Source organism: Oncorhynchus mykiss, unplaced genomic scaffold (genome assembly GCF_013265735.2).
Source record: "Oncorhynchus mykiss isolate Arlee unplaced genomic scaffold, USDA_OmykA_1.1 un_scaffold_399, whole genome shotgun sequence".
Classification (NCBI taxonomy): domain Eukaryota; kingdom Metazoa; phylum Chordata; class Actinopteri; order Salmoniformes; family Salmonidae; genus Oncorhynchus; species Oncorhynchus mykiss.
This window is the reverse complement of record NW_023493846.1, coordinates 79,741-107,631: the sequence shown is the minus strand read 5'-3', so window position 1 is coordinate 107,631 and position 27,891 is coordinate 79,741. Positions and strand designations below refer to the sequence as shown.

At 46.5% G+C, this 27,891-nt stretch overlaps 1 protein-coding gene across 6 annotated transcripts; it reads left to right on the top strand.

Annotated features, from left to right (window-relative positions):
- Window positions 1-1,166: 1,166 nt before the first annotated feature.
- LOC110515412 (transportin-2) lies at window positions 1,167-14,496 on the top strand (the record flags this gene model as incomplete). Of its 6 annotated transcripts, none has more annotated exon segments than XR_005044938.1 (10): window positions 1,167-1,325; window positions 4,109-4,196; window positions 4,348-4,446; window positions 7,010-7,105; window positions 7,361-7,436; window positions 7,543-7,642; window positions 10,959-11,033; window positions 11,368-11,499; window positions 12,257-12,605; window positions 13,221-14,496. XR_005044938.1 is itself a non-coding variant. In XM_036974072.1 (9 exon segments), coding segments are annotated over 8 exon segments (801 nt in total), but the record flags the coding sequence as incomplete, so codon positions are not given.
- Between the last annotated feature and the right edge of the window lie 13,395 nt (window positions 14,497-27,891).

Below are 27,891 nucleotides of genomic sequence, written 5' to 3'. Positions count from 1 at the left end.
CCACTCATGAAAGTCTCTGAGCTCTTCAGTAAGGCCTGTCAGCAACGGGTGTGGCTGAAATGTCCAGATCCACTCATGAAAGTCTCTGAGCTCTTCAGTAAGGCCTGTCAGCAACGGGTGTGGCTGAAATGTCCAGATCCACTCATGAAAGTCTCTGAGCTCTTCAGTAAGGCCTGTCAGCAACGGGTGTGGCTGAAATGTCCAGATCCACTCATGAAAGTCTCTGAGCTCTTCAGTAAGGCCTGTCAGCAACGGGTGTGGCTGAAATGTCCAGATCCACTCATGAAAGTCTCTGAGCTCTTCAGTAAGGCCTGTCAGCAAAGGGTGTGGCTGAAATGTCCAGATCCACTCATGAAAGTCTCTGAGCTCTTCAGTAAGGCCTGTCAGCAACGGGTGTGGCTGAAATGTCCAGATCCACTCATGAAAGTCTCTGAGCTCTTCAGTAAGGCCTGTCAGCAACGGGTGTGGCTGTAATGTCCAGATCCACTCATGAAAGTCTCTGAGCTCTTCAGTAAGGCCTGTCAGCAACGGGTGTGGCTGAAATGTTCAGATCCACTCATGTGAAGAGGTGGCCACATACCTTTGTGTCTATAATGTCTAAGACACACAGTTATCAGTGATTTAAAGATTCAGTGTTTTGATTCCCCCCTCTGTCCCCCTCTCCTCCCCCCTTAACTCTCTCTCTCCCCCCCAGATGTATTAAGTAACTCTCTCTCTCCCCCTCTCCTCCTCCCCCCTTAACTCTCTCTCCCCCTCTCCTCCCCCCCAGATGTATTAAGTAACGCTCTCTCTCCCCCTCTCCTCCTCCCCCCTTAACTCTCTCTCTCCCTCTCCTCCCCACCAGATGTATTAAGTAACTCTCTCTCTCCCCCTCTCCTCCTCCCCCCTTAACTCTCTCTCCCCCTCTCCTCCCCACCAGATGTATTAAGTAACTCTCTCTCTCCCCCTCTCCTCCTCCCCCTTAACTCTCTCTCCCCCTCTCCTCCCCACCAGATGTATTAAGTAACTCTCTCTCTCCCCCTCTCCTCCCCCCTTAACTCTCTCTCCCCCTCTCCTCCCCACCAGATGTATTAAGTAACTCTCTCTCTCCCCCTCTCCTCCCCCCTTAACTCTCTCTCTCCCCCCCCAGATGTATTAAGTAACTCTCTCCCCCCCCCCCCCCCCAGATGTACAGCCAACAGCCAGACCAGTACGAAGCTCCTGATAAGGACTTTATGATCGTGGCCCTGGACCTCCTCAGTGGTCTGGCTGAGGGCCTGGGGGGCCACGTTGATCAGCTGGTGTCCCGGAGCAACATCATGACACTACTGTTTCAGTGCATGCAGGTACGGTGTGTGTGTGTGGGGGGGGGGGGGGTTTCAGTGTTTTACTCTACATATGTGGGAATGACCGTTTGGTGACCACTGACCGAGACAATCTCCAAGGCATTCCTAGTCCATCTCTAAACATTTCTATAAAAACCCAAAGATGAAGCCTTTTATTCCTACTTTTATTCTGTCTCACGCTGTTGACAGGAGGTGCACTTGTTTCAGCTGCCCTGCGCACCGGGGAGGCCAAGGGTTCCCATTTTGAACCATTTCATGTGCCCGAAGAGCAAATCAAGTGCACCTATAGCCTACCGCTGGCCAAGCGGATTGATCAGATCACCATGTCTCATAGGAGTAACATGAATTTGTGCGCGTGTCAGAAATGATGCAATGTGACTCGAGTTTCTCCATCAGCTGGAAGACGGTGTCTCTTTTTTGTCAGTCTTAGTGGAGGGGGCAGGCTGAGGGAGTGGGGCAGGCTGAGGGAGTGGGGCAGGCTGAGGGAGTGGGTCAGGCTGAGGGAGTGGGGCAGGCTGAGGGAGTGGGGCAGGCTGAGGGAGTGGGGCAGGCTGAGGGAGTGGGGCAGGCTGAGGGAGGGGGGCAGGCTGAGGGAGGGGGGCAGGCTGAGGGACGGTCAGTCTTAGTGGAGGGGGCAGGCTGAGGGACGGTCAGTCTTAGTGGAGGGGGGCAGGCTGAGGGACGTTCAGTCTTAGTGGAGGGGACAGGCTGAGGGAGGGGGGCAGGCTGAGGGACGGTCAGTCTTAGTGGAGGGGGGCAGGCTGAGGGAGGGGGGCAGGCTGAGGGACGGTCAGTCTTAGTGGAGGGGGCAGGCTGAGGGACGGTCAGTCTTAGTGGAGGGGGCAGGCTGAGGGACGGTCAGTCTTAGTGGAGGGGGCAGGCTGAGGGACGGTCAGTCTTAGTTGAGGGGGGCAGGCTGAGGGACGGTCAGTCTTAGTGGAGGGGGCAGGCTGAGGGACGGTCAGTCTTAGTTGAGGGGGGCAGGCTGAGGGACTGTTAGTCTTAGTGGAGGGGGCAGGCTGAGGGACGGTCAGTCTTAGTGGAGGGGGGCAGGCTGAGGGACGGTCAGTCTTAGTGGAGGGGGCAGGCTGAGGGACGGTCAGTCTTAGTGGAGGGGGCAGGCTGAGGGACGGTCAGTCTTAGTGGAGGGGGGCAGGCTGAGGGACGGTCAGGCTGAGGGACGGTCAGTCTTAGTGGAGGGGGGCAGGCTGAGGGACGGTCAGGCTGAGGGACGGTCAGTCTTAGTGGAGGGGGGCAGGCTGAGGGACGGTCAGTCTTAGTGGAGGGGGCAGGCTGAGGGACGGTCAGTCTTAGTGGAGGGGGCAGGCTGAGGGACGGTCAGGCTGAGGGACGGTCAGTCTTAGTGAAGGGGGCAGGCTGAGGGACGGTCAGGCTGAGGGACGGTCAGGCTGAGGGACGGTCAGTCTTAGTGGATGGGGCAGGCTGAGGGACGGTCAGGCGGAGGGATGGTCAGTGACCAGATGCAGGCCAGTCAGTCCAGTAGAATAAAGAACACATCACGTCAGTTTAATGTCACTCAGCTGGGCCTCATAAGTAATACAACTGATGTTTATTACCAGTGGATCATATAGTTCTGAAATGGTCTGAGTAGAGCAGCAGGGAGACTCAACCACAGCCAGTATGCAGTGAGAATGTACTGGGCCTGTAGTCTACTGTACAACCCTCATTACCACAGGGCTGGTTTAATTGGTTCATGTTGCTGTACAACCCTCATTACCACAGAGCTGGTTTAATTGGTTCATGTTACTGTACAACCCTCATTACCACAGAGCTGGTTTAATTGGTTCTGTAGTCTACTGTACAACCCTCATTACCACAGAGCTGGTTTAATTGGTTCATGTTGCTGTACAACCCTCATTACCACAGAGCTGGTTTAATTGGTTCATGTTGCTGTACAGCCCTCATTACCACAGAGCTGGTTCAATTGGTGCATGTTGCTGTACAGCCCTCATTACCACAGAGCTGGTTTAATTGGTTCATGTTGCTGTACAGCCCTCATTACCACAGAGCTGGTTTAATTGGTTCATGTTGCTGTACAGCCCTCATTACTACAGAGCTGGTTCAATTGGTTCATGTTGCTGTACAACCCTCATTACTACAGAGCTGGTTTAATTGGTTCTGTAGTCTACTGTACAACCCTCATTACCACAGAGCTGGTTTAATTGGTTCATGTTGCTGTACAGCCCTCATTACTACAGAGCTGGTTTAATTGGTTCATGTTGCTGTACAGCCCTCATTACCACAGAGCTGGTTCAATTGGTGCATGTTACTGTACAACCCTCATTACCACAGAGCTGGTTTAATTGGTTCATGTTGCTGTACAGCCCTCATTACCACAGAGCTGGTTTAATTGGGTCATGTTGCTGTACAACCCTCATTACCACAGAGCTGGTTTAATTGGTTCATGTTACTGTACAACCCTCATTACCACAGAGCTGGTTTAATTGGTGCATGTTGCTGTACAGCCCTCATTACCACAGAGCTGGTTTAATTGGTTCATGTTGCTGTACAACCCTCATTACCACAGAGCTGGTTTAATTGGTGCATGTTGCGGAGGCTTATGGTTAAGTCATTTTTAGGATAATACAATAATCTGACTGGTAGAACTCCTGATCTTCACTGAGGTTTGGGATCCACTGGTCCGTCTAGTGTGTGTGTGTGTGTGTGTGTGGTAACAGACCCTGGCTCTATTTGATTGTATATAACCATTTTGTATGACTGAGAGAGACAATGTAGTTAACACACACATTCTATATCTCCAGGACACCATGCCAGAGGTGAGACAGAGCTCCTTCGCCCTGCTGGGTGATCTGACCAAGGCCTGCTTCCCTCACGTCAAACCCTGCATCGGTAACGACCTATACCATCTCTCTCTTCATCTCTCTTCTTTTCCTACGAACTGTGTAACTACCAGTCTATCATACTCCTTATGTTATCTATCGTCCTCCCTTTCTCTTCCCCTTGGCTTTCTGTGTGTGTGTGTGCGTGTGTGTGTGTCCAGCTGAGTTCATGCCTATTCTAGGGACCAACCTGAACCCAGAGTTCATCTCTGTGTGTAACAATGCTACCTGGGCCATTGGAGAGATCTGCATGCAGATGGGTGAGTCTTTCTGCATGTAGGTTTGTACACGGAGATAATATGTACATGTTAGAGATTATCATGTTTTTTTAGAATTTTGTTATTTAACAAACAAAGCAATTGTCAGTTTCGAAGCTGCTAGCATGAGTTACAGTGCCTTGCAAAAGTATTCGGCCCCCTTGAACTTTGCGACCTTTTGCCACATTTCAGGCTTCAAACATAAAGATATAAAACTGTATTTGTTTGTGAAGAATCAACAACAAGTGGGACACAATCATGAAGTGGAACGACATTTATTGGATATTTCAAACTTTTTTTTAACAAATCAAAAACTGTAAAATTGGGTGTGCAAAATTATTCAGCCCCTTTACTTTCAGTGCAGCAAACTCTCTCCAGAAGTTCAGTGAGGATCTCTGAATGATCCAATGTTGACCTAAATGACTAATGATGATAAATACAATCCACCTGTGTGTAATCAAGTCTCCGTATAAATGCACCTGCACTGTGATAGTCTCAGAGGTGCGTTAAAAGCGCAGAGAGCATCATGAAGAACAAGGAACACACCAGGCAGGTCCGAGATACTGTTGTGAAGAAGTTTAAAGCCGGATTTGGATACAAAAAGATTTCCCAAGCTTTAAACATCCCAAGGAGCACTGTGCAAGCGATAATATTGAAATGGAAGGAGTATCAGACCACTGCAAATCTACCAAGACCTGGCCGTCCCTCTAAACTTTCAGCTCATACAAGGAGAAGACTGATCAGAGATGCAGCCAAGAGGCCCATGATCACTCTGGATGAACTGCAGAGATCTACAGCTGAGGTGGGAGACTCTGTCCATAGGACAACAATCAGTCGTATATTGCACAAATCTGGCCTTTATGGAAGAGTGGCAAGAAGAAAGCCATTTCTTAAAGATATCCATAAAAAGTGTTGTTTAAAGTTTGCCACAAGCCACCTGGGAGACACACCAAACATGTGGAAGAAGGTGCTCTGGTCAGATGAAACCAAAATTGAACTTTTTGGCAACAATGCAAGACGTTATGTTTGGCGTAAAAGCAACACAGCTGAACACACCATCCCCACTGTCAAACATGGTGGTGGCAGCATCATGGTTTGGGCCTGCTTTTCTTCAGCAGGGACAGGGAAGATGGTTAAAATTGATGGGAAGATGGATGGAGCCAAATACAGGACCATTCTGGAAGAAAACCTGATGGAGTCTGCAAAAGACCTGAGACTGGGACGGAGATTTGTCTTCCAACAAGACAATGATCCAAAACATAAAGCAAAATCTATAATGGAATGGTTCAAAAATAAACATATCCAGGTGTTAGAATGGCCAAGTCAAAGTCCAGACCTGAATCCAATCGAGAATCTGTGGAAAGAACTGAAAACTGCTGTTCACAAATGCTCTCCATCCAACCTCACTGAGCTCAAGCTGTTTTGCAAGGAGGAATGGGAAAAAATGTCAGTCTCTCGATGTGCAAAACTGATAGAGACATACCCCCACAGACACACTGTCTGTTTGTTATGGTCTTCACTCTCTGTCTGTTCATTATGGTCTTCACTCACTGTCTGTTTGTTATGGTCTTCACTCACTGTCTGTTTGTTATGGTCTTCACTCACTGTCTGTTTGTTATGGTCTTCACTCTGTCTGTTTGTTATGGTCTTCACTCACTGTCTGTTTGTTATGGTCTTCACTCACTGTCTGTTTGTAATGGTCTTCACTCACTGTCTGTTTGTTATGGTCTTCACTCTCTGTCTGTTTGTTATGGTCTTCACTCACTGTCTTCACTCACTGATAGAGACATACCCCAAGCGACTTACAGCTGTAATCGCAGCAAAAGGTGGCGCTACAAAGTATTAACTTAAGGGGGCTGAATAATTTTGCACGCCCAATTTTTCTGTTTTTGATTTGTTAAAAAAGTTTGAAATATCCAATAAATGTCGTTCCACTTCATGATTGTGTCCCACTTGTTGTTGATTCTTCACAAAAAAATACAGTTTTATATCTTTATGTTTGAAGCCTGAAATGTGGCAAAAGGTCGCAAAGTTCAAGGGGGCCGAATACTTTCGCAAGGCACTGTATCTTAATGATATATTTCTCTGCTTTGTTTCTTTCTCTATCTCCGTCCCCGTCCCTGTCTCCGTCCCTGTCTCCGTCCCCGTCCCTGTCTCCGTCCCCGTCCCTGTCTCCTTCCCCGTCCCTGTCTCCTTCCCCGTCCCTGTCTCCTTCCCTGTCTCCGTCCCTGTCCCTGTCTCCGTCTCCTTCCCTCTCTCCGTCCTGGTCTATCCCTGTCTCTGTCTCCGTCCCTGTCTCCTTCTCTGTCTGTCTCCGTCCCCATCCCTGTCTCCTTCCCCGTCTGTCTCCGTCCCCATCCCTGTCTCCGTCCCCATCCCTGTCTCCTTCCCCGTCTCTCTCCGTCCCCGTCTCTCTCCGTCCCTGTCCCCGTCTCCTTCCCTGTCTCCTTCCCTGTCCCTGTCTCCTTCCCTGTCCCTGTCTCCTTCCCTGTCTCCGTCTCTATCTCCGTCCCTGTCTCCTTCCCCGTCTGTCTCCGTCTCTGTCTCTGTCTCCATCTGTCTGTAGGTGTAGAGATGCAGCCCTATGTGTCTCTGGTTCTGAACCAGCTGGTAGAGATCATCAACAGACCCAACACACCCAAGACCTTGCTGGAGAACACTGGTACACACAGATGCTGAACATACACACAGATGCTGAACACACACACAGACATACATATACTGAACACACACGCAATCATTGGGTTTGTTTGACATTGCAGCCGATGCATTTTGGGTAAACTGTGACTGACTGACTCATCTCCAAATAATAATGAGCCGTTATTTATGATACGAACATCAGCGACGTCAAACCAGCTCCTGGTTTTTAGTTGGGTGTGTTGTACACATGAGTGAGGCTCCTCCCATCTTCTTCCAGCCATTACGATTGGTCGCCTGGGCTACGTGTGTCCTCAGGAGGTGGCTCCGATGCTCCAGCAGTTCATCAGACCGTGGTGAGTCTGTCACACATCTGATGACACATCTAGTCCTTCACCTCACTGATCATTCTCAACATGTTTAGATTGCGTGGTTTGTGACGCGGTGGTGTGTGTGTGACAGGTGTACGTCCCTACGGAACATCCGTGACAACGAGGAGAAAGACTCCGCCTTCAGAGGGATCTGCATGATGATTGGTGTAAACCCTGGGGGAGTGGTCCAGGTAAGAGGAAGGGAGATGGATGATGATTGGTGTAAACCCTGGGGGAGTGGTCCAGGTCAGAGGAAGGGAGATGGAGAGGACAGGTACAGGGGCCTGTACCTGTCCTCTCCTAGTTGGGCCTGTCCTCTCCTAGTTGGGCCTGTCCTCTCCTAGTTGGGCCTGTCCTCTCCTAGTTGGGCCTGTCCTCTCCTAGTTGGGCCTGTCCTCTCCTAGTTGGGCCCCGTACCTGTCCTCTCCTAGTTGGGCCAGTGTGGGCGCTCAACCGACGTTAGGTTACTATGGTGACTGTAGGTTAGGTTACCATGGTGAGAGAGCGTTGTTCCTTCATATTTCCAATAAGTACTGATGACCCATTTTATTTGTCTCTGCCTGCAAATCGTCCTCCTAAAAGCTAGGCTGTAACCTACAGAACTACTCAGAACTAGGCTGTATCCTACAGGACTAGGCTGTATCCTACAGAACTACTCAGAACTAGGCTGTATCCTACAGAACTACTCAGAACTAGGCTGTATCCTACAGAACTACTCAGAACTAGACTGGGAAATGATGTAAATATATCACTAGCCACTTTAAACAATGCTACCTTATATAATGTTACTTACCCTACATTATTCATCTCATATGCATACGTATATACTGTACTCTATATCATCGACTGTATCCTTATGTAATACATGTATCACTAGCCACTTTAAACTATGCCACTTTGTTTACATACTCATCTCATATGTATATACTGTACTCGATACCATCTACTGTATCTTGCCTATGCTGCTCTGTACCATCACTCATTCATATATCCTTATTCTTATTCTTTATCCCCTCACACTGTGTACAAGACAGTAGTTTTGGAATTGTTAGTTAGATTACTTGTTGGTTATTACTGCATTGTCGGAACTAGAAGCACAAGCATTTCACTACACTCGCATTAACATCTGCTAACCATGTGTATGTGACAAATACAATTTGATTTGATTTGACTGTATCCTACAGAACTAGGCTGTATCCTACATAACTAGGCTGTATCCTACAGAACTACGCAGAACTAGACTGTATCCTACAGAACTAGACTGTATCCTACAGAACTAGGCTGTATCCTACAGAACTAGGCTGTATCCTACAGAACTAGGCTGTATCCTACAGAACTAGGCTGTATCCTACAGAGCTGTATCCTACAGAACTAGGCTGTATCCTACAGAGCTGTATCCTACAGAACTGTATCCTACAGAACTAGGCTGTATCCTACTGAACTAGACTGTATCCTACTGAACTAGAATGTGTCCTACAGAACTAGGCTGTATCCTACAGAGCTATATCCTACAGAGCTGTATCCTACAGAGCTGTATCCTACAGAACTAGGCTGTATCCTACATAACTAGGCTGTATCCTACAGAACTAGGCTGTATCCTACAGAACTAGAATGTATCCTACTGAACTAGACTGTATCCTACTGAACTAGACTGTATCCTACTGAACTAGACTGTATCCTACAGAACTAGGCTGTGTCCTACAGAACTAGGCTCTGTCCTACAGGACTAGGCTGTACCCTACAGGACTAGGCTGTATCCTACAGGACTAGGCTGTATCCTACAGGACTAGGCTCTATCCTACAGGACTAGGCTCTATCCTACAGGACTAGGCTCTATCCTACAGGACTAGGCTGTATCCTACAGGACTAGGCTCTATCCTACAGGACTAGGCTCTATCCTACAGGACTAGGCTGTATCCTACAGGACTAGGCTGTATCCTACAGGACTAGGCTGTATCCTACAGGACTAGGCTGTATCCTACAGGACTAGGCTGTATCCTACAGGACTAGGCTGTATCCTACAGGACTAGGCTCTATCCTACAGGACTAGGCTCTATCCTACAGGACTAGGCTCTATCCTACAGGACTAGGCTGTATCCTACAGGACTAGGCTGTATCCTACAGGACTAGGCTGTATCCTACAGGACTAGGCTCTATCCTACAGGACTAGGCTGTATCCTACAGGACTAGGCTGTATCCTACAGGACTAGGCTGTGTCCTACAGGACTAGGCTGTGTCCTACAGGACTAGGCTGTGTCCTACAGGACTAGGCTGTGTCCTACAGGACTAGGCTGTGTCCTACAGGACTAGGCTGTGTCCTACAGGACTAGGCTGTGTCCTACAGGACCAGGCTGTGTCCTACAGGACTAGGCTGTGTCCTACAGGACTAGGCTCTATCCTACAGGACTAGGCTCTATCCTACAGGACTAGGCTGTATCCTACAGGACTAGGCTGTATCCTACAGGACTAGGCTCTATCCTACAGGACTAGGCTGTATCCTACAGGACTAGGCTCTATCCTACAGGACTAGGCTCTATCCTACAGGGCTAGGCTGTATCCTACAGAACGTAGCACGTGTTGCTGTCATCGTTCTGTTTTTATTGAACCTTTATTGAACTCGGCAAGTCTGTTAAGAACAAGTTCTTATTTACGATGACGACCCACCTGTTCTCCCTGCTTCCTGTTCAGTGTCTCACCCGTGAGATCAGATGTGTGTGGTGTCAGTTAGAGGAGGTTATAGGCTGTTCATGGGGAGGAGGAGAACGGGGCACTTCTCTCTCTAAGGAAATGTACTTCCTACATTTAGGCTATAGTTTACTACATAGCCTAGAAATAAATATTGATCACCTAATATGTCTCCGTCTGAAAATCATCCCTCTCCTTAAAGGTAGGCTGTAAAAATAACTCAAGAGAAGGTCTATCCAACTCCGCTCTCTTCAAACGACATCTAACACATTGATGCAGCCCGGTAATACAGACCGGCTAATACAGACCGGCTAATACAGACCGGCTAATACAGACCGGCTAATACAGACCGGCTAATACAGACCGGCTAATACAGACCGGCTAATACAGACCGGCTAATACAGACGGGCTAATACAGACCGGCTAATACAGACCGGCTAATACAGACCGGCTAATACAGACCGGCTAATACAGACCGGCTAATACAGACCGGCTAATACAGACCGGCTAATACAGACCGGCTAATACAGACAGGCTAATAGAATGGGCCAGGTGACCGTCTCTGGTCAGTTAACTTGTTGAAGTTGTTTTGGTCTGGTTGATATTGCCTGTCGGGTGCTTAAGTTGCTGCAACCATGTCTTGGCAAGTGAGCTGCGTCACACACCTAAAATCACATTGTAGCACTGCGGTTGGGTTTGGGACCAGGTGTTGGGAGTCAGACAGGAAGTCGGCAGCAGGGGTTGTGGTATGAAGAGAGCAGACCTCTACATGGAGACACGGTCCTTCTGTAGGTTGAAATGACAGAATGTGTCTCTCTGCAGGACTTCATCTTCTTCTGTGATGCCGTGGCGTCCTGGGTCAGCCCTAAAGACGACCTGAGAGACATGTTCTACAAGGTGTGTGGAGGACCCAACGCTCTGTTCCAGATGGCACCTGGTTCCCTTGATCTGCACGTCTGTAGTGTACAGTGGAAGGGAGAGGCTGCCGTTTAGGACACATCCTGGGAAAAGCTTTGCTTGGCCCAGATCCGTGTGTGTGTGTGTGTGTCTCTCTCTGTGTGTGTGTGTGTGTCTCTCTCTGTGTGTGTGTGTGTGTGTGTAGACTGTATGATAGTGGGATGTTAACCATAATAGTAGAGAATTATTTCAGACATTGTTTCTGTCATTTCTTTGTTGAGGAATCAAAGTATTTTCTCTCTCTCCTCCCCCCCCCCCCCCCCCCCCCCCCCAGATCCTCCATGGTTTTAAGGACCAGGTAGGAGAGGAGAACTGGCAGCAGTTCTCAGAACAGTTTCCCCCCCAGCTGAAGGAGAGACTGTCTGCCTGCTACGGCGTGTAGAAACCCCCCCTAACCTAACATCAGGTACACACTCGCTTTAAATATCACCATTCCAATGTTAATTCTGTCACACTTTTAGATGGCACTTCCTGGTTGTGATCCTCATCCAGAAATCTTCATCCATCCCCCTCCTTCCCGCTCTCCCTCTCCTTCCCTCTCTCTCTCCCCCTCCTTCCCTCTCTCTCCCCCCCTCCTTCCCTCTCTCTTCCCCCCTCCTTCCCTCTCTCTTCCCCCCTCCTTCCCTCTCTCTCCCCCCCTCCTTCCTCTCTCTCCCCCCCTCCTTCCCTCTCTCTCCCCCCCTCCTTCCCTCTCTCCCCCCCCTCCTTCTCTCTCTCACCCTCCTTCCCTCTCTCTCTCACCCTCCTTCCCTCTCTCTCCCCCCTCCTTCCTCTCTCTCCCCCCTCCTTCCCTCTCTCTCCCCCCCTCCTTCCCTCTCTCTCCCCCCCTCCTTCTCTCTCTCACCCTCCTTCCCTCTCTCTCTCACCCTCCTTCCCTCTCTCTCTCCCTCTCCTTCCCTCTCTCTCTCCCCCTCCTTCCCTCTCTCTCCCCCCTCCTTCCCTCTCTCTCCCCCCCTCCTTCCTCTCTCTTCCCCCCTCCTTCCCTCTCTCTCCCCCCCTCCTTCCTCTCTCTCCCCCCCTCCTTCCCTCTCTCTCCCCCCCTCCTTCCCTCTCTCTCCCCCCCCTCCTTCCCTCTCTCTCCCCCCCTCCTTCCCTCTCTCTCCCCCCCTCCTTCTCTCTCTCACCCTCCTTCCCTCTCTCTCTCACCCTCCTTCCCTCTCCAGGTGAGCCAGTAGTAGAGGAAGAAGGTGAAAAGGAATCTCATCCATCTGTGTTAATGCCCTGAACTGATCTAGGGGGGAGGGGGAGAGGGACCCATCACGCCATTGGCCGCTCCCCCTGACAGACGGCCCCCACGCCCTATGTATTTCTCCATAGCGGGAGGGTGGGCGGGACTTGGGGAGGGACAGGGGGACACCTCTAGATTAAAGATTAAGGGGACCCAACCAACACAGAGAAACCAACTAAGGTAGGGACAGAGAGAGGGGGGTACCTACATTCAGAAGGAAAAGGTTCCAACGCAGAAACAGGTAGGGACAGATAGAGAATGAAGAGTGAGGGAAAGAGAGGTAGGTAGGGGCCAGCTAGACTACAGTAGAGAGGGGTAGGTAGGGGCCAGCTAGACTACAGTAGAGGGGTAGGTAGGGGCCAGCTAGACTACAGTATAGAGAGGTAGGTAGGGGCCAGCTAGACTACAGTAGAGAGAGGTAGGTAGGGGCCAGCTAGACTGCAGTAGAGAGAGGTAGGTAGGGGCCAGCTAGACTGCGGTAGAGAGGGGTAGGTAGGGGCCAGCTAGACTGCAGTAGAGGGGTAGGTAGGGGCTAGCTAGACTGCAGTAGAGGGGTAGGTAGGGGCCAGCTAGACTGCAGTAGAGAGGGGTAGGTAGGGGCCAGCTAGACTGCAGTAGAGAGGGGTAGGTAGGGGCCAGCTAGACTGCAGTAGAGAGGGGTAGGTAGGGGCCAGCTAGACTGCAGTAGAGAGGGGTAGGTAGGGGCCAGCTAGACTGCAGTAGGTAGGGGCCCAGCTAGACTGCAGTAGAGTGGGGTAGGTAGGGGCCAGCTAGACTGCAGTAGAGAGGGGTAGGTAGGGGCCAGCTAGACTACAGTAGAGAGGGGTAGGTAGAGAGGCCAGCTAGACTGCAGTAGAGAGAGGTAGGTAGGGGCCAGCTAGACTGCAGTAGAGGGGTAGGTAGGGGCCAGCTAGACTACAGTAGAGAGGGGTAGGTAGGGGCCAGCTAGACTACAGTAGAGTGAGGTAGGTAGGGGCCAGCTAGACTGCAGTAGAGAGGTAGGTAGGGGCCAGCTAGACTGCAGTAGAGAGGTAGGTAGGGGCCAGCTAGACGACAGAAGAGAGAGGTAGGTAGAGGCCAGCTAGACTATAGTAGAGAGAGGTAGGTAGGGGCCAGCTAGACTATAGTAGAGAGAGGTAGGTAGAGGCCAGGTAGAGGCCAGCTAGACTACAGTAGAGGGAAAGAGACTTAACAGATTTAAATCAGAAAAAATCCACCACACAGAGAGCCATAGACAGAGAGACTGACAGGCACTCCCACAGTAAGACACGCACACTTGCAATACCTAGAGCTTTGTGTAGATGGCGCTGTTACACTAGTCAGACTCCGACACTACCAGTAAGGGATTAACAGTCAGTGAGGGACAGACAGCGTGTTGGGGACAGACAGGGTGTTGGGGACAGACAGGTAGGTGTCTAGCCTCTGTTTATTTCTGGGAGATAGCTGTTTTTTTCCGGGGTAAAGGATCTTCTATATGAATTAATATTCCTCCTGTTATTACTCGATCACTGGTTCACTGCTGATCTCTCCTCCACCAAGCATGTTTTGGTTTCTGTCCTTTTCCCTAAGGAATGCTTTCTTCCATATAAATATCATGAGATAATTCTCATGTTCTCTTCTAGATAGACAGGGGATAACTAACCTCTTGGTTCATACGAGTCATCATTATAAGAGGAATAGGGCTTTAATAATACCTGTTATTCTTACATAAAGTTAGGAAACTACAGATCACAGCCTCTCGTCTCTAGTTGTACCTGTTTGTGTGTCGTGTCTGCGTTTGTTTACCTATTTGTTTACCGTACGTGACACTGTTGATTGTTTTAATAAGGTAACGATTTAACACTTGACTCCTCCCACCCTATTGTCCTCCGCCTGTAAACTGTGACCAACTGTGTGTGTGTGTGTGTTGCCATAGTGATGTCTGGAGGAAAGAGATTGAACCCAGAACTGTTTATCCTGATAACGTGTTACAAGAGGTCCATATTTTGTTGCTTTTTGTTTATTATTTTTTTCATTTGCTGCTGCTGTTTTTTTTAGTTTCCATGGTGAGCTTAAATGAACACAAACAACACATTTGTTTATTTTTAGTTTTGTGGTTTTGCACTTTTAATTTTTTAATTTTTGTATTAAGGATTTTTTTTTAAACTTCCCTCATAAAGGACATCTGAATTCTACCGTCCGTGTTCTGTTGTCTCTTACTTACTGGGGAAACAAAAGCTCTGTTGTCTCTTACTGGGGGAACAAAAGCTCTGTTGTCTCTTACTGGGGGAACAAAAGCTCTGTTGTCTCTTACTGGGGGAACAAAAGCTCTGTTGTCTCTTACTGGGGGAACAAAAGCTCTGTTGTCTCTTACTTACTGGGGAAACAAAAGCTCTGTTGTCTCTTACTGGGGGAACAAAAGCTCTGTTGTCTCTTACTGGGGGAACAAAAGCTCTGTTGTCTCTTACTTACTGGGGAAACAAAAGCTCTGTTGTCTCTTACTTACTGGGGAAACAAAAGCTCTGTTGTCTCTTACTTACTGGGGGAACAATAGCTCTATTGTCTCTTACTTACTGGGGGAACAAAAGCTCTGTTGTCTCTTACTTACTGGGGGAACAAAAGCTCTGTTGTCTCTTACTTACTGGGGGAACAAAAGCTCTGTTGTCTCTTACTTACTGGGGGAACAAAAGCTCTGTTGTCTCTTACTTACTGGGGAAACAAAAGCTCTATTGTCTCACTTATTGGGGGAACAAAAGCTCTGTTGTCTCTTACTTACTGGGGGAACAAAAGCTCTATTGTCTCTTACTTACTGGGGGAACAAAAGCTCTGTTGTCTCTTACTTACTGGGGGAACAAAAGCTCTGTTGTCTCTTACTTACTGGGGGAACAAAAGCTCTATTGTCTCTTACTTACTGGGGGAACAAAAGATCTGTTGTCTCTTACTTACTGGGGGAACAAAAGCTCTGTTGTCTCTTACTTACTGGGGAAACAAAAGATCTGTTGTCTCTTACTTACTGGGGGAACAAAAGCTCTGTTGTCTCTTACTTACTGGGGGAACAAAAGCTCTGTTGTCTCTTACTTACTGGGGGAACAAAAGCTCTGTTGTCTCTTACTTACTGGGGGAACAAAAGCTCTATTGTCTCTTACTTACTGGGGGAACAAAAGATCTGTTGTCTCTTACTTACTGGGGGAACAAAAGCTCTGTTGTCTCTTACTTACTGGGGAAACAAAAGATCTGTTGTCTCTTACTTACTGGGGGAACAAAAGCTCTGTTGTCTCTTACTTACTGGGGGAACAAAAGATCTGTTGTCTCTTACTTACTGGGGGAACAAAAGCTCTGTTGTCTCTTACTTACTGGGGGAACAAAAGATCTGTTGTCTCTTACTTACTGGGGGAACAAAAGCTCTGTTGTCTCTTACTTACTGGGGAAACAAAAGCAGGAATACGAAAATGGCAAATAAAAAGTTAGTGAAACTGCGAGTAATCGTCACTTTTACAGCGACCGACTGTGTACGTTTTGTATTTTCTAGGGAGAAGAGGTTGTAGCTGGAACTAGCCTACTGTGTGTGTGTGTGTGTGAGAATAGTGTTGTTATCCTTTTAACTTGTCTTCACTTTGTTCCAAGATAAGAGCACAATGTCCCTCTAACAGGACAGCGGAGCGAGGACTCATACAGACAGACGGCAACATCCTCCGTCCCAAATACCACTCTATTCCCTATATATATTCCTCATAGGGCTCTGGTCAAAAGTAGTGCATTTTAAAGGGAATGTTGCCATTTTGTACGAAGGCACAGACACTATCATAGAGTTGGATAGAGGGTGCACTTGAACAGAAACCGTTATTGAACGTGTGCCCTCTAGCCAACTTTATGTACAGTATAGACAGCTGTGAGGTTGTCAGCAGTATGAGGCCCGGATTCGATCCGATCGGCACCTTTTTAAAGACAATGTTCCCACGTTCGTGGAGACCTCATTCACGGTCTGCTTATGTCAGCTCAATTGGAAATGACCTTTAAATGTCATGAGGCAGATCTAATGAGGATTTGAATGAATCCCAGCCTTAGTGTCATTTAAAGGGGACGTTCAGTATTTTGGCCTTTGGCTTTTAAAGTTAGCTGGCTGTTATAAAAAGAAATCGAACCAGGGACTTCAGTTTCTCCTGAACCATTGAATACTTTCAGGGTGAGGAACAATCTAACATTAAGTTGTAAAATCCTGAACTTCCCCTTTAATATCCATATTATCTCAGCTTCAGTGAATTTGGACACATTTTGCACAGATGTATAGATGACTGACTGACCAGGACTGTGATCATAGAAGCGATAAACTAATCAATGTATCATTCAACAAAGACAATCTACATCTCCCCCATTCTGCTATCTCTATTTCTATCATTTTATCAGTTTAGATTTTAGCTTTTTGTATTCATTCAAATGTATTTAAAGATGTTTTTTTTTTGTCAGGTTTCAATGTTCTGTAGTAGATCGTTTTGGACTCGTTATGATATTGTGATGACTTAATTGGTTCATTAATAAACGCAATCAAGTGTCTTTAGTAAATGAGGGCTCTAACTTATTTACTAACTTATAGAACTTAAGGCTTATTGAGGGAAGACTGAGGGGGAGGAACATAGGGGAGGGAGGGAAGACTGAGGGGGAGGAACATGGGGAAGGGAGGGAAGACTGAGGGGGAGGAACATAGGGGAGGGAGGGAAGACTGAGGGGGAGGAGGGGAAGGCTGTAGAAACAAGCATGATCTTACTTGTTCAAGTTTTGCAGAATGACTTTAATGTGCTCCAGTATTTCAATGGACTGCTGCCTATGTCAATCTCCACAAACATTCAACTCATTTCTATGTCAATCTCTACAAACATTCAACTCGTTTCTATGTCAATCTCTACAAACATTCAACTCGTTTCTATGTCAATCTCTACAAACATTCAACTCGTTTCTATGTCAATCTCTACAAACATTCAACTCATTTCTTTGTGGAAATAAATACAAAAAGTTTCTTCTTCCAATCTTTCCAACTGTTTCCTCCTTGTTATGTTAATGTCATAACCTTTGAACTGCGGCTGCGTAGAACCTGTAGTGTGTCCCAGTCTGCACCCTATTCCCTATACAGTGCCCTACTGTTGACCAGGGTCCACAGGGCTCTGAAAGTAGTGCAGTAAAAAGGGAATCGGGTGTGATTTAGGACGCCACCCTGTGTATGTTTCCACGCCGGGTGAATGTGAGCCATGACAGATCTGTCTGTTGTGTGTCTCTGTTTTACAGGAAAGGAGAGAGAGGAAGGAAAGGAGAGAGAGAGAGGAAGGAAAGGAGAGAGAGAGGAAGGAAAGGAGAGAGAGAGGAAGGAAAGGAGAGAGAGAGGAAGGAAAGGAGAGAGAGAGGAAGGAAAGGAGAGAGAGAGGAAGGAAAGGAGAGAGAGAGAGGAAGGAAAGGAGAGAGAGAGAGGAAGGAAAGGAGAGAGAGAGAGAGAGGAAGGAAAGGAGAGAGAGAGAGGAAGGAAAGGAGAGAGAGAGAGGAAGGAAAGGAGAGAGAGAGAGGAATGAAAGGAGAGAAAGGAAGGAAAGGAGAGAGAAAGGAAGGAAAGGAGAGAGAGGAAGGAAAGGAGAGAGAGAGAGAGGAAGGAAAGGAGAGAGCGAGAGGAAGGAAAGGAGAGAGAGGAAGGAAAGGAGGAAGGAAAGGAGAGAAAGGAAGGAAAGGAGAGAAAGGAAGGAAAGGAGAGAGAGGAAGGAAAGGAGAGAGAAAGGAAGGAAAGGAGAGAGAGGAAGGAAAGGAGAGAGAGAGAGAGGAAGGAAAGGGGAGAGAGGAAGGAAAGGGGAGAGAGGAAGGAAAGGGGAGAGAGGAAGGAAAGGGGAGAGAGGAAGGAAAGGAGAGAGAGGAAGGAAAGGAGAGAGAGGAAGGAAAGGAGTGTCAGACTGAGAAAGACACTTTTGTCATGTTCCACACCTCATTCATTTGGTAATGATGTCACATCCTGTCTGGGAACACAGACAGCAGTTTCCTGTACACAGAGAACTACGACACACACGTGTGTGAGTGAGAGAGAGACTCTGTAGCTCAGTTTGTGTGTGTGAGAGATACTCTGTAGCTCAGTTAGAGAGCTGCGTGTGTGTGTCAGAGAGAGAGAGAGAGACTCTGTAGCTCAGTTAGAGCATGGCGCTTTCAAGGGAAGGATAGTGGGATCGATACATACAATGTATGCATGACTGTGAGTGGCTTTGGATAAAAGAATCTGCTAAATGGCATCTATTATTATAGGGGGACACTAATGGACCTCCAGCACATAGAACCCCCCCCGGGCAATGTCATTTAGCCACTGTGAACATGAGACACACCCACACTTCACATGTGGGCTAAGTCCCATTGCTACAGAGGACAGGGTTACACCTCACACTACACCAGCAGCACCGAGAGGGCAGAGGAAACCTAATGGTTAATTATATGATACAGCATCAGGTGTTGCCAGGTCCAGGTTAATATGAGGTTACCAAGTCCAGGTATAGGTTAATGTGAGGTTACCAGGTCCAGGTTAATATGAGGTTACCAGGTATAGGTTAATATGAGGTTACCAGGTCCAGGTATAGGTTAATATGAGGTTACCAGGTCCAGGTATAGGTTAATATGAGGTTACCAAGTCCAGGTATAGGTTAATATGAGGTTACCAGGTCCAGGTATAGGTTAATATGAGGTTACCAGGTCCAGGTATAGGTTAATATGAGGTTACCAAGTCCAGGTATAGGTTAATATGAGGTTACCAGGTCCAGGTATAGGTTAATATGAGGTTACCAGGTCCAGGTATAGGTTAATATGAGGTTACCAAGTCCAGGTATAGGTTAATATGAGGTTACCAGGTCCAGGTATAGGTTAATATGAGGTTACCAGGTCCAGGTATAGGTTAATATGAGGTTACCAGGTCCAGGTATAGGTTAATATGAGGTTACCAAGTCCAGGTATAGGTTAATATGAGGTTACCAGGTCCAGGTATAGGTTAATATGAGGTTACCAGGTCCAGGTATAGGTTAATGTGAGGTTACCAGGTCCAGGTATAGGTTCATATGAGGTTACCAGGTCCAGGTATAGGTTCATATGAGGTTACCAGGTCCAGGTATAGGTTAATATGAGGTTACCAGGTCCAGGTATAGGTTAATATGAGGTTACCAGGTATAGGTTAATATGAGGTTACCAGGTCCAGGTATAGGTTAATATGAGGTTACCAGGTCCAGGTATAGGTTAATATGAGGTTACCAGGTCCAGGTATAGGTTAATATGAGGTTACCAGGTCCAGGTATAGGTTAATATGAGGTTACCAGGTCCAGGTATAGGTTAATATGAGGTTACCAAGTCCAGGTATAGGTTAATATGAGGTTACCAGGTCCAGGTATAGGTTAATATGAGGTTACCAGGTCCAGGTATAGGTTAATGTGAGGTTACCAGGTCCAGGTATAGGTTCATATGAGGTTACCAGGTCCAGGTATAGGTTAATATGAGGTTACCAGGTCCAGGTATAGGTTAATATGAGGTTACCAGGTATAGGTTAATATGAGGTTACCAGGTCCAGGTATAGGTTAATGTGAGGTTACCAGGTCCAGGTATAGGTTAATGTGAGGTTACCAGGTCCAGGTATAGGTTAATGTGAGGTTACCAGGTCCAGGTATAGGTTAATGTGAGGTTACCAGGTCCAGGTATAGGTTAATGTGAGGTTACCAGGTCCAGGTATAGGTTAATATGAGGTTGCCAGGTCCAGGTATAGGTTAATGTGAGGTTACCAGGTCCAGGTATAGGTTAATGTGAGGTTACCAGGTATAGGTTAATGTGAGGTTACCAAGTCCAGGTATAGGTTAATATGAGGTTACCAGGTCCAGGTATAGGTTAATATGAGGTTACCAGGTCCAGGTATAGGTTAATATGAGGTTACCAAGTCCAGGTATAGGTTAATATGAGGTTACCAGGTCCAGGTATAGGTTAATATGAGGTTACCAGGTCCAGGTATAGGTTAATATGAGGTTACCAGGTCCAGGTATAGGTTAATATGAGGTTACCAAGTCCAGGTATAGGTTAATATGAGGTTACCAGGTCCAGGTATAGGTTAATATGAGGTTACCAGGTCCAGGTATAGGTTAATGTGAGGTTACCAGGTCCAGGTATAGGTTCATATGAGGTTACCAGGTCCAGGTATAGGTTCATATGAGGTTACCAGGTCCAGGTATAGGTTAATATGAGGTTACCAGGTCCAGGTATAGGTTAATATGAGGTTACCAGGTATAGGTTAATATGAGGTTACCAGGTCCAGGTATAGGTTAATGTGAGGTTACCAGGTCCAGGTATAGGTTAATGTGAGGTTACCAGGTCCAGGTATAGGTTAATGTGAGGTTACCAGGTCCAGGTATAGGTTAATGTGAGGTTACCAGGTCCAGGTATAGGTTAATGTGAGGTTACCAGGTCCAGGTATAGGTTAATATGAGGTAGCCAGGTCCAGGTATAGGTTAATGTGAGGTTACCAGGTCCAGGTATAGGCTAATGTGAGGTTACCAGGTCCAGGTATAGGTTAATGTGAGGTTACCAGGTATAGGTTAATGTGAGGTTACCAGGTCCAGGTATAGGTTAATATGAGGTTACCAGGTCCAGGTATAGGTTAATGTGAGGTTACCAGGTCCAGGTATAGGTTAATGTGAGGTTACCAGGTCCAGGTACAGGTTAATATGAGGTTGCCAGGTCCAGGTATAGGTTAATGTGAGGTTACCAGGTCCAGGTATAGGTTAATGTGAGGTTACCAGGTCCAGGTATAGGTTAATGTGAGGTTACCAGGTATAGGTTAATGTGAGGTTACCAGGTCCAGGTATAGGTTAATGTGAGGTTACCAGGTCCAGGTATAGGTTAATGTGAGGTTACCAGGTCCAGGTATAGGTTAATGTGAGGTTACCAGGTCCAGGTATAGGTTAATGTGAGGTTACCAGGTCCAGGTATAGGTTAATGTGAGGTTACCAGGTCCAGGTATAGGTTAATGTGAGGTGTCCAGGTATAGGTTAATATGAGAAACCAGGTCCAGGTATAGGTTAATGTGAGGTTACCAGGTCCAGGTATAGGTTAATATGAGCTTAACAGGTATAGGTTAATATGAGGTTACCAGGTCCAGGTATAGGTTAATATGAGCTTAACAGGTATAGGTTAATATGAGGTTACCAGGTCCAGGTATAGGTTAATATGAGGTTACCAGGTATAGGTTAATGTGAGGTTGCCAGGTCCAGGTATAGGTTAATATGAGGTTGCCAGGTCCAGGTATAGGTTAATGTGAGGTTACCAGGTCCAGATATAGGTTAATATGAGGTTACCAGGTCCAGGTATAGGTTAATATGAGGTTACCAGGTCCAGGTATAGGTTAATGTGAGGTTACCAGGTCCAGGTATAGGTTAATATGAGGTTGCCAGGTCCAGGTATAGGTTAATGTGAGGTTACCAGGTCCAGGTACAGGTTAATATGAGGTTGCCAGGTCCAGGTATAGGTTAATGTGAGGTTGCCAGGTCCAGGTATAGGTTAATGTGAGGTTACCAGGTCCAGGTATAGGTTAATGTGAGGTTACCAGGTATAGGTTAATGTGAGGTTACCAGGTATAGGTTAATATGAGGTTACCAGGTCCAGGTATAGGTTAATGTAAGGTTACCAGGTCCAGGTATAGGTTAATGTGAGGTTACCAGGTCCAGGTATTGGTTAATGTGAGGTTACCAGGTCCAGGTATAGGTTAATGTGAGGTTACCAGGTCCAGGTACAGGTTAATATGAGGTTGCCAGGTCCAGGTATAGGTTAATGTGAGGTTACCAGGTCCAGGTATAGGTTAATGTGAGGTTACCAGGTATAGGTTAATGTGAGGTTACCAGGTCCAGGTATAGGTTAATATGAGGTTACCAGGTCCAGGTATAGGTTAATGTGAGGTTACCAGGTCCAGGTATAGGTTAATGTGAGGTTACCAGGTCCAGGTATAGGTTAATGTGAGGTTACCAGGTCCAGGTATAGGTTAATGTGAGGTTACCAGGTCCAGGTATAGGTTAATGTGAGGTTACCAGGTCCAGGTATAGGTTAATGTGAGGTTACCAGGTCCAGGTATAGGTTAATATGAGAAACCAGGTCCAGGTATAGGTTAATGTGAGGTTACCAGGTCCAGGTATAGGTTAATATGAGCTTAACAGGTATAGGTTAATATGAGGTTACCAGGTCCAGGTATATGTTAATATGAGCTTAACAGGTATAGGTTAATATGAGGTTACCAGGTCCAGGTATAGGTTAATATGAGGTTACCAGGTATAGGTTAATGTGAGGTTGCCAGGTCCAGGTATAGGTTAATATGAGATTGCCAGGTCCAGGTATAGGTTAATGTGAGGTTACCAGGTCCAGATATAGGCTAATATGAGGTTACCAGGTCCAGGTATAGGTTAATATGAGGTTACCAGGTCCAGGTATAGGTTAATGTGAGGTTACCAGGTCCAGGTATAGGTTAATATGAGCTTAACAGGTATAGGTTAATATGAGGTTACCAGGTCCAGGTATAGGTTAATATGAGCTTAACAGGTATAGGTTAATATGAGGTTACCAGGTCCAGGTATAGGTTAATATGAGTTTAACAGGTATAGGTTAATATGAGGTTACCAGGTCCAGGTATAGGTTAATATGAGCTTAACAGGTATAGGTTAATGTGAGGTTACCAGGTCCAGGTATAGGTTAATGTGAGGTTACCAGGTCCAGGTATAGGTTAATATGAGGTAGCCAGGTCCAGGTATAGGTTAATGTGAGGTTACCAGGTCCAGGTATAGGTTAATGTGAGGTTACCAGGTATAGGTTAATGTGAGGTTACCAGGTCCAGGTATAGGTTAATATGAGGTTACCAGGTCCAGGTATAGATTAATGTGAGGTTACCAGGTCCAGGTACAGGTTAATATGAGGTTGCCAGGTCCAGGTATAGGTTAATGTGAGGTTACCAGGTCCAGGTATAGGTTAATGTGAGGTTACCAGGTATAGGTTAATGTGAGGTTACCAGGTCCAGGTATAGGTTAATATGAGGTTACCAGGTCCAGGTATAGGTTAATGTGAGGTTACCAGGTCCAGGTATAGGTTAATGTGAGGTTACCAGGTCCAGGTATAGGTTAATGTGAGGTTACCAGGTCCAGGTATAGGTTAATGTGAGGTTACCAGGTACAGGTATAGGTTAATGTGAGGTTACCAGGTCCAGGTATAGGTTAATGTGAGGTTACCAGGTCCAGGTATAGGTTAATATGAGAAACCAGGTCCAGGTATAGGTTAATGTGAGGTTACCAGGTCCAGGTATAGGTTAATATGAGCTTAACAGGTATAGGTTAATATGAGGTTACCAGGTCCAGGTATAGGTTAATATGAGCTTAACAGGTATAGGTTAATATGAGGTTACCAGGTCCAGGTATAGGTTAATATGAGGTTACCAGGTATAGGTTAATGTGAGGTTGCCAGGTCCAGGTATAGGTTAATATGAGGTTGCCAGGTCCAGGTATAGGTTAATGTGAGGTTACCAGGTCCAGATATAGGTTAATATGAGGTTGCCAGGTCCAGGTATAGGTTAATATGAGGTTACCAGGTATAGGTTAATGTGAGGTTACCAGGTCCAGGTATAGGTTAATATGAGGTTGCCAGGTCCAGGTATAGGTTAATGTGAGGTTACCAGGTCCAGGTATAGGTTAATATGAGGTTACCAGGTCCAGGTATAGGTTAATGTGAGGTTACCAGGTCCAGGTATAGGTTAATGTGAGGTTACCAGGTCCAGGTATAGGTTAATGTGAGGTTACCAGGTACAGGTTAATATGAGGTTACCAGGTCCAGGTATAGGTTAATGTGAGGTTACCAGGTCCAGGTATAAGTTAATGTGAGGTTACCAGGTATAGGTTAATGTGAGGTTACCAGGTCCAGGTATAGGTTAATGTGAGGTTACCAGGTCCAGGTATAGGTTAATGTGAGGTTACCAGGTCCAGGTATAGGTTAATGTGAGGTTACCAGGTCCAGGTATAGGTTAATGTGAGGTTACCAGGTCCAGGTATAGGTTAATATGAGAAACCAGGTCCAGGTATAGGTTAATGTGAGGTTACCAGGTCCAGGTATAGGTTAATATGAGCTTAACAGGTATAGGTTAATATGAGGTTACCAGGTCCAGGTATAGGTTAATATGAGCTTAACAGGTATAGATTAATGTGAGGTTGCCAGGTCCAGGTATAGGTTAATATGAGGTTGCCAGGTCCAGGTGTAGGTTAATGTGAGGTTACCAGGTCCAGATATAGGCTAATATGAGGTTACCAGGTCCAGGTATAGGTTAATATGAGGTTACCAGGTCCAGGTATAGGTTAATGTGAGGTTACTAGGTCCAGGTATAGGTTAATATGAGGTTACCAGGTCCAGGTATAGGTTAATATGAGGTTACCAGGTCCAGGTATAGGTTAATGTGAGAAACCAGGTCCAGGTATAGGTTAATGTGAGGTTACCAGGTCCAGGTATAGGTTAATGTGAGGTTACCAGGTCCAGGTATAGGTTAATATGAGGTTACCAGGTCCAGGTATAGGTTAATGTGAGGTTACCAGGTCCAGGTATAGGTTAATATGAGGTTGCCAGGTCCAGGTATAGGTTAATGTGAGGTTGCCAGGTCCAGGTATAGGTTAATGTGAGGTTACCAGGTCCAGGTATAGGTTAATATGAGGTTACCAGGTCCAGGTATAGGTTAATATGAGGTTACCAGGTCCAGGTATAGGTTAATGTGAGAAACCAGGTCCAGGTATAGGTTAATGTGAGGTTACCAGGTCCAGGTATAGGTTAATATGAGGTTGCCAGGTCCAGGTATAGGTTAATGTGAGGTTAACAGGTCCAGGTATAGGTTAATATGAGGTTACCAGGTCCAGGTATAGGTTAATGTGAGGTTACCAGGTATAGGTTAATATGAGGTAGCCACGTCCAGGTTAAAATGAGGTTGCCAAGTCCAGATATAGGTTAATATGAGGTTGCCAGGTCCAGGTTAATATGAGGTTGCCAGGTATAGGCTAATATGAGGTTGCCAGGTCCAGGTTAATATGAGGTTGCCAGGTCCAGGTATAGGTTAATATGAGGTGTCCAGGTATAGGTTAATATGAGGTGTCCATGTGTAGGTTAATACGAGGTTGCCAGGTCCAGGTATAGGCTAATATGAGGTTGCCAGGTCCAGGTATAGGCTAATATGAGGTTTCCAGGTATAGGTTAATATGAGGTTGCCAGGTCCAGGTATAGGCTAATATGAGGTTGCCACGTCCAGGTTAAAATGAGGTTGCCAAGTCCAGATATAGGTTAATATGAGGTTGCCAGGTCCAGGTTAATATGAGGTTGCCAGGTATAGGCTAATATGAGGTTGCCAGGTCCAGGTTAATATGAGGTTGCCAGGTCCAGGTATAGGTTAATATGAGGTGTCCAGGTATAGGTTAATATGAGGTGTCCATGTGTAGGTTAATACGAGGTTGCCAGGTCCAGGTATAGGCTAATATGAGGTTGCCAGGTCCAGGTATAGGCTAATATGAGGTTTCCAGGTATAGGTTAATATGAGGTTGCCAGGTCCAGGTATAGGCTAATATGAGGTTGCCAGGTCCAGGTATAGGCTAATATGAGGTTTCCAGGTATAGGCTAGTATGAGGTTGCCAGGTCCAGGTATAGGTTAATATGAGGTTGCCAGGTCCAGGTATAGGTTAATATGAGGTTGCCAGGTCCAGGTATAGGTTAATATGAGGTTACCAGGTATAGGTTAATATGAGGTTACCAGGTCCAGGTATATGTCAATGTGAGGTTACCAGGTATAGGTTAATATGAGGTAGCCAGGTCCAGGTTAAAATGAGGTTGCCAAGTCCAGATATAGGTTAATATGAGGTTGCCAGGTCCAGGTTAATATGAGGTTGCCAGGTATAGGCTAATATGAGGTTGCCAGGTCCAGGTTAATATGAGGTTGCCAGGTCCAGGTATAGGTTAATATGAGGTGTCCAGGTATAGGTTAATATGAGGTGTCCATGTGTAGGTTAATATGAGGTTGCCAGGTCCAGGTATAGGCTAATATGAGGTTGCCAGGTCCAGGTATAGGCTAATATGAGGTTGCCAGGTCCAGGTATAGGCTAATATGAGGTTTCCAGGTATAGGCTAGTATGAGGTTGCCAGGTCCAGGTATAGGTTAATATGAGGTTACCAGGTCCAGGTATAGGTTAATATGAGGTTACCAGGTCCAGGTATAGGTTAATGTGAGAAACCAGGTCCAGGTATAGGTTAATGTGAGGTTACCAGGTCCAGGTATAGGTTAATGTGAGGTTACCAGGTCCAGGTATAGGTTAATATGAGGTTACCAGGTCCAGGTATAGGTTAATGTGAGGTTACCAGGTCCAGGTATAGGTTAATATGAGGTTGCCAGGTCCAGGTATAGGTTAATGTGAGGTTGCCAGGTCCAGGTATAGGTTAATGTGAGGTTACCAGGTCCAGGTATAGGTTAATATGAGGTTACCAGGTCCAGGTATAGGTTAATATGAGGTTACCAGGTCCAGGTATAGGTTAATGTGAGAAACCAGGTCCAGGTATAGGTTAATGTGAGGTTACCAGGTCCAGGTATAGGTTAATATGAGGTTGCCAGGTCCAGGTATAGGTTAATGTGAGGTTAACAGGTCCAGGTATAGGTTAATATGAGGTTACCAGGTCCAGGTATAGGTTAATGTGAGGTTACCAGGTATAGGTTAATATGAGGTAGCCACGTCCAGGTTAAAATGAGGTTGCCAAGTCCAGATATAGGTTAATATGAGGTTGCCAGGTCCAGGTTAATATGAGGTTGCCAGGTATAGGCTAATATGAGGTTGCCAGGTCCAGGTTAATATGAGGTTGCCAGGTCCAGGTATAGGTTAATATGAGGTGTCCAGGTATAGGTTAATATGAGGTGTCCATGTGTAGGTTAATACGAGGTTGCCAGGTCCAGGTATAGGCTAATATGAGGTTGCCAGGTCCAGGTATAGGCTAATATGAGGTTTCCAGGTATAGGTTAATATGAGGTTGCCAGGTCCAGGTATAGGCTAATATGAGGTTGCCACGTCCAGGTTAAAATGAGGTTGCCAAGTCCAGATATAGGTTAATATGAGGTTGCCAGGTCCAGGTTAATATGAGGTTGCCAGGTATAGGCTAATATGAGGTTGCCAGGTCCAGGTTAATATGAGGTTGCCAGGTCCAGGTATAGGTTAATATGAGGTGTCCAGGTATAGGTTAATATGAGGTGTCCATGTGTAGGTTAATACGAGGTTGCCAGGTCCAGGTATAGGCTAATATGAGGTTGCCAGGTCCAGGTATAGGCTAATATGAGGTTTCCAGGTATAGGTTAATATGAGGTTGCCAGGTCCAGGTATAGGCTAATATGAGGTTGCCAGGTCCAGGTATAGGCTAATATGAGGTTTCCAGGTATAGGCTAGTATGAGGTTGCCAGGTCCAGGTATAGGTTAATATGAGGTTGCCAGGTCCAGGTATAGGTTAATATGAGGTTGCCAGGTCCAGGTATAGGTTAATATGAGGTTACCAGGTATAGGTTAATATGAGGTT